The 10,657-nt window shown below is 41.9% G+C and overlaps 1 protein-coding gene across 1 annotated transcript in view; it reads right to left on the bottom strand.

Annotated features, from left to right (window-relative positions):
• Positions 1-674: 674 nt before the first annotated feature.
• ATP12A (ATPase H+/K+ transporting non-gastric alpha2 subunit) overlaps positions 675-10,657 on the bottom strand; it is a 28,378-nt gene continuing 18,395 nt past the window's right edge. Inside the window, exons 13-23 of the mRNA XM_082700923.1 lie at positions 10,458-10,633; positions 9,685-9,821; positions 6,966-7,116; positions 6,258-6,426; positions 6,015-6,169; positions 4,582-4,705; positions 4,247-4,392; positions 3,637-3,770; positions 3,379-3,480; positions 2,862-2,953; positions 675-2,776 (exon numbers count right to left, since the gene is read on the bottom strand). Coding sequence (XP_082557049.1) covers positions 2,748-2,776; positions 2,862-2,953; positions 3,379-3,480; positions 3,637-3,770; positions 4,247-4,392; positions 4,582-4,705; positions 6,015-6,169; positions 6,258-6,426; positions 6,966-7,116; positions 9,685-9,821; positions 10,458-10,633 — 1,415 coding nt within the window. The 3' untranslated portion in view covers positions 675-2,747. The remainder of the gene's footprint in view (positions 2,777-2,861; positions 2,954-3,378; positions 3,481-3,636; positions 3,771-4,246; positions 4,393-4,581; positions 4,706-6,014; positions 6,170-6,257; positions 6,427-6,965; positions 7,117-9,684; positions 9,822-10,457; positions 10,634-10,657) is intronic.

Genomic DNA, 10,657 nt, shown 5'->3' with positions numbered 1-10,657 from the left:
TTCAGCCTTTTAGAAAAAGATGAGTATTCAGACACAAATGAACCACCCAACAGTGGGGATATGACTAAAGTGTTCTTAATATGCAATACTGCACAATCATTAAATCACATCTTCAGTGGTAAATAAAAAGGTGGAATGGAAACTTCATATTTCAATTTGGCTAAAAATAAACATATGTATAGAAAAGCCCCAAGGAAATAACTACTTTTTTGCTTAGATATATTACTAGACAGTAAGATTTAGGGTGATTTTAATTTTCTTTTTATTCTTGGATATTCCAAATTTTCTAAGACAAGCTGCAGTTTTATAAACAGACTAAAACATGTATTAGTTAAAATAAAGACTTGGGGCACCTGGGTGGCTCAGTTGGTTAAGCACAGGTTATGACCCCAGGGTCCTGGGATTGAGACCCACATCAGGCTCCCTGCTCATGGGGGTACCTACTTCTCTCTCCCACTAACACTGCTCATGATCTCTCTGTAATAAATAAAATCTTTTTAATAAATTACAAAATACAAAAACAGACTCATAAATCCAGCTTTATGCTTCCCTGAGTTACTGTGCCAAACCAATTAAAGTTAACTCTATTATTGTTTCTAAAGCATATTTAGACCATCCTTAGTGGGTCAATGTAGTAGTCCCTCCAAGAAACAAAACAAGACAAAACAAAACAATTCTTTGACATGGGACTTTATTGCCTTATTTTGTCTACCACTTAACAAAGCAACTTGATATATGAGTCTCATTTCTGGGATTCCTTAAATTAGTTATGTTTGTAATATTTGAGGATCAACTTTTTGTAAGAGTAGGTATGTGTAATATGAGAGTTTTTCCAGACAGGACTCCTTCTGTGAAGAGACTTCTAGTTCAAATGTTACTCCTTTCAACCTCAAGTTAAATCCCAAATCAAGTGTTATAAATATAACACAAACCTTGATTTGTGTTATATTTATAAAAGCCTTCCCTGGCTGGCTCTGGCAGGACCGAGAGCTGCCAACCGTCACAGCCAGGAGCACTCAGACAGTCTGGCAAGAAACAGAGTGAGGACAAATTATTCTTAGTTGAAGTTTAGAAAGCATTAGCTGCTTTGTCAAGACTGGAATGAGAAGCCCATAATGTTGCTGCCTGAAAAGTGTTTCCAGTTCACTGCTACTACTGATGTGAGATTAGCCCAGTGTTAATTGTGGTTGAAAATAGAGATGAAAGACCTTGAGGACACCAACATGGTTCACTTGTATATACACATACAATACACACTGTACATTGTAATCTATTAACAAAAAGTTACAACGATGGCCCCTGACCTCTTTCATGCTTCTCAGCATGACCCCTGAGAAAACGCCACAGAATTGTGGCTCTGTGTCTCCCTCTTCCTGTGTCAGAGACACCAGCCTAGAGACATCAGCAGCAGAATGTCCTTATCTAAATGAGTAATGGAGGAGAAGTGATTGGGTAGGCCAGGGAGTGGGAAAGTTTAACAAAATTGCAATTTTCAGGTTTTGTCAAGTGCTATGAAAACTGCTTTCCCTAGTGCTGCTGATGAAAGGTGTATCCTCCCCCTGAAATCCCAACTTAAAAATGTAGGCACATCAGACTCAGGATACAGAGCAGGGATGTTGGTTGAGAGGAGCTCAGAAGGTAAATCCTGTATTTTTAGACCTTCCATAGAAAAACAAAATGATGAGGCCAAAAAAAAAAAAAATTTAATTGAATTCACATCTCTTTTTTGTGTGCCTTATGCTCTGCATTCTAGAGAAACTCAAATTAATTAAAATACAACAATTAGACTGGGTTTTATAAAACACCTTTTACTTAAAAATGAGGCCTCCTGGGGGCTGTCAACATAGATGTATGCGTCACACATGAATAAAGTGAAGTTAAAGCATGAAACTTAACTGGTATAAAATTAGTGCCAGAGAGTGCTTTTCAACCATTTTACATGAAATAAATACTACTATTTTAAACCCCAGTGCGTCCCTATTGAGGCTGAATCACGGTAAATGAAAACCTCTTTGGGTTGGGAGAACATCTGGAGCTGGGCTGTGCAAAATGGACATGGAGCTCAGTTTTGGAGTTGAGGGCGATGTGGAGGGAGGAGTCCAGCTGGGAGGAGGGAGGGCCCCAAAGGACTGGTGAGATGGTATGGGATAAATAGGGATGCAGTGGGTGACTGGGAACAGTTAAGAAGGATGTCTGAAAGTCAAAACTGAGGTTGCCCATATTGCTGTGATGTAGATCTGCCATCACTTCCACCTTTTGCAAACCTTTAGCTAAGTAACCTTTTTTTAAGCATGGTGACTATGAAATTAAAAACTCTCTGGGATTTGTTAACTATTTCCTTTGCTGTGCAAAAGCTTTTGATCTTGATGAAGTCCCATTCAGAGTATCTAGGGAGGTCACTGGACTTTTAGTTAGGTATGGAATGGAGGTTTGAGCAATCTTATCTAGCAGGAATATCTGAACAGGTGACTGGATTACCCAAGACTACTTAATGTGAGTGAACTTTATATACATATCAACATGTCATTCTTCCCTTGAAGTTCACCTATTTTTGAACAGGAAGATGGGTATAAAGAGGCAAATCATATATAAACAGCTGAATCTCTGAAAGTACAAAACCTTAGTAAGTATCTTTCATACTATTTTTTGCCTTCTCTTTCTGCATTTTGATAAGTTGCTGTTGCAGGGATCTTCCAGATGCAGCCAGAAGATGAAGAACACTGGGAGGCTTGGGAAATAGGGTGGTCTTAATAATACATGTTCTTATCCCACCAGCCTGTAGAGGTAGAAAAAGGTTAATGAGAAATTAGGAGTCTGTTGAAGTAGATAAGCAGAGTCTCAAAAATCCAATTACTACTTACTTCCAGGGTAGAGTCTGATGAAAAGTTTTCGCACCTCATCATACACCCAAATCAGAATGGCAAATGGCACAGCCACAAACCAATACTGAGGCCTGGAAGCAGAAGGGAGGAAGGTAAGTCTGAATGTATCCAAAGAAAGGGCCAAGTACCCTGCCAGTGGACAGAGGGCTTCTTGTTCATTTCTCTGCCCTATTGGAAAGAACAACACATCCATTGGGTTATACAACATAAAACTGGCAAGCTTCTTATTTAAACTGGACTGTGTTTGGTAGAAGTAATATATGCCTTCAAAGTGGCCTACTGGATGAAGGTAGAGATGGGATGGTGTTAGAAGACCCACTGCCTCTTCTGGGAAAACTCACAGGTCAAAATCTCTGACTAAAATAGAGCCAATTTGGTTTTATCTCATTTGAAAGCCTGAGGGGAAAAAAACCCACTGGAATCCTAATATTTACTTAGGCTGTGACAGCTCAGACAGGGATGGCTCTTTCCTGTCTACTATTTAAAAGGAACTCACCGGAGCATCGTGAAATTTAGGGCCGTGACACTTCCAAGCCCATAGGAGAGGGTTAATGCAATGATAATCTGTGAGGCAATCCCCACCCAGATGACTTTATTTCTACAAGAAACATAAAAGACAAACAGATTTTGAATTCACATGGCCATAGGACCACACAATCAAGGGAGTCAAGGCCTCATGAATTAAAGGCCCAACCCTCATCATTACTGCATCGAATTCCCAAGGCTGAACTACCAGGTTGGATGTGGGCAGTACCTGAAGAGACCCTGCTGGAAGATGGAGTTCCTCCTGGTTTTCCTGATGATTAGATCTGCTATTTGTTGGACCATGATGCCAACAAAGAAAGCCGTATAGCCCATCCATTCTAAGTATTTCCTTTGGTACCATGTCTGTCAATGGACAAAAAGGAGACTGTGAAACCCCAGAGGGAAAACTTCAGGAATATTTCAATGTAGTTCTGTGAAGTTTTACTCTCTTCCCTACTCACCAAGATTGACAGAGGATCACCTCCTTGTGTTTGGAAAGAAACTTTTTTTTTTCTTTATTCGGTTGAGTAGTGAAGATGCTAACTTAATTGATTTGGCCCCACTGTGGATATTGTTGGACCTGTCACTCATCCATATCAACTGCAAAGCCAATGTAAGAAAGTGAGCTCAAGGCATCTAATTCAAGAGAGGAGGCTGAGTTCTGGCAAAGGCCAAACCAATATAACAAAGCGGCCCATAAGCCCTATTAACTAAGAAAACTTCCACCTTCTCTGTCTCATCAAGGCTGTCCAGGGAAATGAAATCTCTGCATCACTCTTAGCAAGGCAGTGAGAGGAGGGAAATAGCAGGACTTTGAAGGCAGAGCCTCCTTCCCTTACCCACTGTTGTCCGTAGCTGTCTTCCAAGTCATTCACATTGCTATCTTCCCATTCCACCCGGATGTTAATGAGAATGCTGGGTTTAAAGCCCTCCTGTGCATACACAGTGAAATAGGCAACAAAAGCTCCCACAGCTTGCATGAGGCCTGAAAGCACAAGAGGTAAGGACAGATGTTCTATACATGACTTCAGAATTGCGCCTGTGCTCACTTTCCTTTCGGTTCCTCCCATCCCATCCCAACCCTGCCTCCAAGGAAAAACAGTTTCTGACTGTGACTGGAATGAATTCTCGGGGTGGTCCTTTATCTGATAGGCTAGCAATGGCTTCATCGTACCAATGTGCAGGTAAGAGTATATGGCAAGTTGCTGATTCACCAGTCTGTCCTTCTTCTTGTGGCGAGGCTTCCTGTTCATAATGTCACTTTCAGCTTTCTCATAAGCCAAGGCAATGGAGGGGATCTAGAGGGGAGACAGTCCGTAAGGCCTAGCCCTGAAACACTGTGCTATACCAACAGAGCGATAATGGCAGTGGCATAACCATGGGCCTCAGGGTGGGAGGTGGGTAGACTGTGGTGGTGGTAGGGTTATGTAACTGGTCTATCCAGGGTGTAGGCAATGGGGATTCATTGTTTCTAGAGAATTTAAAAAAAAAGTTTGCTTTAAAAATCAATCTTTTTTTTTTTTTTTTTAATTATCACCATGTGCTGGCAGTTCTAAAGATGCTAACTATAAAACATGTTGTTTCCCCTCTAGGCAGATTTTTCCTTAGGCATGCCACTGGAACACACTGGTTCTCTCAGAGGTCCTCCCACCTGGAAGGCTTGTTAAAGGTCAGATCACTGGGTCCCACCTCCCACCTGGGGTCTCTCCCAAGGTCTGAGCTGGAGCCATAGAATCTGTTTCTAACAATTCCCCAGGTGATGCCTGAACCACACTGTGAGAAGCACTGCAGTGGAGAAAAAGAAGTGAATTGAAAGAGCCTGGAAAATGATCTGACTGTAAACCCGAGGATCCCAGTTCCCCTCTAAGGCAAAGATATCTTTTGTCTCTCTGCAATGTGTTGATTGCCTGGGTATTGTATCAAATAAGAGGGTGGGAGGTGGCCATTTGGAGCATCCTCACTGTGAATTCAGCTCGCTCACTGTTGCCTTTTTCCCCCTTTGCTTACATAAACTGGAACCATGTGGGTAACTGTCCTGATACTTTCTTAAATGGATACATACCAGAAGAAGGAAGGGTTTGGGTGATATTATTGTAGGTCAAAATGAGGCCTGATCACATGTCAATACCTTCTACTTCTAACTGCATGTAGGTGACGGGCTTCCAGATCACAGATTCTTTGACTTGACAAGGGGCAGTTGTGGGTTATCACATAGGCCATTGGGCCCCTGGTGTTACAGGGGCTATGAAGTGATAGCTCTATCTTCTCAAAGGGAAAGGGAGGCATGTTAGCTGAAACTGACCAATGGCATATGCTGGTGGGAGGCTTAAGAACTCATGTCTTGAAAAGCTCTTATTGGAAGTGAAGTGGTTTTAACTTCCAAACATTTGAGAGATCTCTCTAGTCCTTTGCTTTGAAGTGTGGCTGGTGGACCAGCAGAATTGGCATCACTTAAAAGCATGTTAGAAATGCGGAACTTCTGGCCCCATCACATTGAAGTTTGAGGAGCACTAATTTAGTCCATCTCCTCACCCTTGAAGGTAATGGCCCCAAAGTTTACATCTCCTGGGTCAGTTATCAGAATCTGTTCCCTTTAGTGCTACTTACTATGTCTGTGCCCAAGTCGATGAACAAGATAGTAATGGTGCCAATGGGTAGGGGAAGCCCAACAATGATGTAGATCAGAAAGGGACACAGTTCAGCAATGTTCTTGGTCAGGGTGTAAGCGATAGTCTTCTTTAGGTTGTCAAAGATCAGGCGACCTAGGCAAAGATGTTGCTTTCATAGGACTTGCTTTCGATCCCCCCAGGTGACCCCTGTCTTCGTAAGACCATTTGAGACCTCACTCACCTTCCTCCACCCCTGTGACTATGGATGCAAAGTTGTCATCCAACAAGATCATGTCAGCTGCATTTTTGGCTGCATCAGAACCTGCTATCCCCATGGCAATCCCAATATCTGCCTTCTTTAGAGCTGGAGAGTCATTAACGCCATCTCCTGTCACAGCAACAACTGCATTCTATGGGGACACATGAGAAAATGGGAATCAGCAGATCTAAGGGGTCATAGAGAAGGAAGATCAACATAGTCTCCCTTTCCTCCCTCCAGATGTAGGGCCAACTGGAACTGAGATGATTGGCCTGTTTTTGGGAGAAGATAAAGCTGGGAAATCTCAGAAGCAGGAACAACAAACTCCTAACAAGATGTGTTCCATAATTAAAACCATTGTATGTGGCAGACTAAAGTAGATCTTTTATATATTGTCTTTAAATTTTTTCTTCTGTATCTTACATTTTCAAATCTTTCTATATGCACACCTACCACAGAAAAAAATATTTCATTGTCAGAAAGCCCTGTATGCAGGAAGCTCTCAAAGAAGGGTGGAGGGGCAGCCCCGAGAGTGTAGAAATGTAAGGTTATAAAGATAGGCAAAGAATTATCTCTCGAGAGGTTTAAGAAGTGTCATAGCCCTGATCTGGGATCCAAATCTCAGCCCTGCATTTCCCTACAGGACAGTGACAGACCTGAAAGGTTCTCTGGGTGCTGCTGACCACCCACCTGCCTTTGACAGCCCTCCACAATGATCAGCTTCTGCTGGGGGGATGTCCGGGCAAAGACGATCTCTGAGTAGTTAGTTAAGAGCTCATCCAGCTGTTCTGGGCTCATGTCCTTCAGCTCCATACCAGTCACCACTGCAGCTTTAGCGTCCCTAGAAGGGCCAGAAGGAACTGAGTGAGGCCAAAGCTTGGATCTTAGGCTGAAACATTGCTCTGGGCAGGAAGTAGGCTGAAGCCTCTTTGACTTCACCTGGAACCCAATGTCCTTGACACTAATACTTTAGTACTAATACTAATACTTTAGTGGGAAGATAGGGGTTATGAGTTCTGGGAACACTTTGGTCCCCATTTCAAGATAGTAAACTAAGGTGAAACAGGAAGGTCATTTTCTGATATACAATCAGAATAGGCCAAGTAGCCTTTTGCTTGTAGAAATGGGTGGGAGCATCTGTGGGGCAATTTTGACTTAAGGAGTAAAAAGAGGGTAAAAAAAACCTTCCTGTTTGTATGTTTTGGGTCCTAGACTTCAGCTTATGTCAAAACACATGGTAAGCATTCTTTGTTGTTGCTCATTTCCGATTTATAGTGTCTACAGCACAATGAGCTGTGTAGGCAGAACAATTATTGAGGTCCTTTTTGGGGAAAACTGCTGTCTGCTGCTGATGAAAGTAAGGTTCTAGAAACTACTGATTATGCAGATCTGACGGTGATGTTCCCTGCTAAACCATTTCAGAGGCTTTCCACTGTGCTTAGAGCAGACCCCAGAGTCCCCAAGGTGTTCTGCAAGCCCAGCTGCAGCTGTTGCTGTTGAACCTCACCCTTTGGCTCTCCCCTACAGCCCGTGGGACTCCCAGCCCTGAGTGCCCCACCCTCTCCACTGCCCTCAGGCCTTCACAGGTCTTTCCCCTTTTCCGGTCATGCATGTCTCTCACCTCACCTTCCCTTGGCTAACACTCCACATTTTTGTTTTCAAATCTTAGCTTATACACTCTATTCACAAAACACTGCACTCCTTTTTCTTTAGTTTAGAGCTTTTTTTTTTTTTAAGATTTTATTTATTTGTCAGAGAGATAGAGAGAGGGAGAACACAAGCAGGCAGAGCAGCAGGCAGAGGCAGAGAGAGAAACAGGCTCCCTGCTGAGCAAGGAGCCCGATGCGGGACTCAATCCCAGGACCCTGGGATCATGATCTGAGCTGAAGGCAGCAGCTTAACCAACTGAGCCACCCAGGCATCCCATGTTTGGAGCTTTTTTAGGTCCATGTTATCTATCCCATCTCCCATTCAGTGAGATGAGTTACATGGCTATGTATAATCCTATTATTTTTGGCATTAAGGAGGGCACGTGATGTGATGAGCACTAATAAATCATTGAACATTACATCAAAAACTAATGATGTACTATATGTTGGCTAATTCAATTTAGATAATTAAAAAAAAATAAGTTAAGAAAAGCTCCAAAAATCTTTTGTCGATGAATGTTGTTTACACAAAGGAGTGCTGGAATACTCTCAGACTTTCAGATATTGTTGTGCCCAGAAGCTAGAATTCTGTGTGGTTGTCTTAATTGGTAATTTGTTGCCCTGGTAATAATTTATTAACTGACAGATCTGTATTCTGAAGAGTATAAATGCTTGGGTAAACCAGAAGAGGTTCATTGGTTTCTCCCTTTTCCCCCCACATTCATGAAATTATAATAAAGCCAATGACATTTATTTTTACACTGAGACTTTGGAGTCTTTAATCATTTAAATTGTCAACAGTCCAGGTGACTCTGGACTCCTCCCACTGCTTGAACCCTTGTCCTCTGTGTGTCCTTCACTGTACTTATCACATCAGAAGTAGCTTTTGTTTTTCTGTCCCTCTGTCTAGATGGAAAGCTCCCCAAGGGTAGAGATAGTGTCTGGTCTGTTTGCTACTACAGTTCCAGTGTCCAAGACAGTGCCTGGTATATTGTGGGCACTCAAAAATTAATTGCTGAGGGGCACTGAGGTGGCTTAGTTGGTTAAGTGTCTGCCTTTAGCTCAGGTCATGAGCCCAGAGTCCTGGGATTGAGCTCCACCTTGGGCTTCCTGCTTAGGAGGGAGGCTGCTTCTTCTTGTCCCTCTGCTGATGCATGATCTCCCTCTCTCTCAAATAAATAAATAAATGAAATCTTTAAAACAACAACAAGAAGAAAAAAACAATTCTTGAAAGAAGTTAACACATGAATGAATGGATGGACAAATGGACTAAAGGACAGACATGACTACAAGAGTTAGGAGACAGAAGGAAAAACTGAGTCTTTCCTCAGGAAGCTTTCATTCTATTTACTACTGAATAAAAAAGACAACTGTATGTTCATATAGCTACACATTATGAAGCAAGCGAACAAATACTTAAAATAAGCAAACACAGAGGGTTCTTAATGTTCCTGGTTAGACAACTGGATCAATGGCAAGTAATTTTATGTACATTTTGTTTCAGTTTTTCTCACTCTGAATGTGGCACTGAAGTTTTCAGATCTGCTCCATTGGGTTTTTAGGTTTTAAAATTTCATATAAGGAATATATCACAGGTAATTTTCATGATACCAGTGGTACCATGGTACCAGCCAGGCATTACCCTGAAAGAGTGTGGGGCAAATAGAGGATTTGCTCCAAATAGCACAGCTCTTTAGAGCCAACAAGGATAAAGAATTGAATAAGAACTTTAGTTTCTGCTACACTGGTTCTGTGCTTACCGCTTGTTAACTTGTTCCACAGCAATGTGGAGGCGTTTTGCAATGTCTTCCACTGTTTCACTGTTGGCTGAAATGATACCCACACTCTTGGCAATAGCTTTTGCTGTGATTGGATGATCACCTGTAACCATAATAACCTAGAACACAAACAACGAGAAAGGCATGTGGACAACGAGAAACTTGGCTGGCCAGAATATTAGTGATTATCGTGGTTTGCCCTTATGGGCAGTTCTTGATCTTTAGATCAAAGACAAAACTGTCTCTGAAGAACACACTGATCTCATTGGCTCTGTCCTTGCTTCTGAGCTTCTTTCATTTCCTTTTCTGACATTAGAGGAGGCCCTTTCCTTTGGATGTTACCTTACTTGTGAAAGGGCTAGTGGACGTGTACTTGAGACAGCTTCATGTTGATTCGACAGTCTTGCTATTAACATGGTAATTGAATTAATTATTTTGGCTTTGGTAATATGAAGGCAAATGGGTTTTGGAGGCCAAACCTTAAGATTAAGTAATAAAACCTTTTATTGTCTATCATAGTCTAAGGCAAGATAAAGTCAATTCATGGTGTTCTCACGGCTACTATCGTGGTTTGTTCCATACAGACACAATATTTTGCCTTTATTGGACAATTACTAGAATTTTAGTATAGTGAAAGTAGAGATAAAAAGAAGGGTATTATGATATTTATCGGAGATTTAAATACTATCTCCTATGACAAACATCCTTAGATAACATAAAGGGAGGACTTCCTAAGTCAGGATAATAACTCCTACCTTGATCCCTGCACTTCGACATTTGGTGACTGCATCAGGTACAGTGGACCGAGGGGGATCAATCATTGATAACAGCCCCACAAAACAGAGGTTAGATGTGGGAAAATTCATGGTATCTACATCAAATGTGTAAGTTTCTGGAAACTCGTCTGCTGGCAGGTAGAGATGACAGAAACCTGGAATGCACATGAATTTGGGAG

This window comes from Mustela nivalis (assembly GCF_964662115.1).
Source record: "Mustela nivalis genome assembly, chromosome: 15".
Lineage (NCBI taxonomy): Eukaryota > Metazoa > Chordata > Mammalia > Carnivora > Mustelidae > Mustela > Mustela nivalis.
This window is presented reverse-complemented; position numbering and strand designations above follow the sequence as displayed.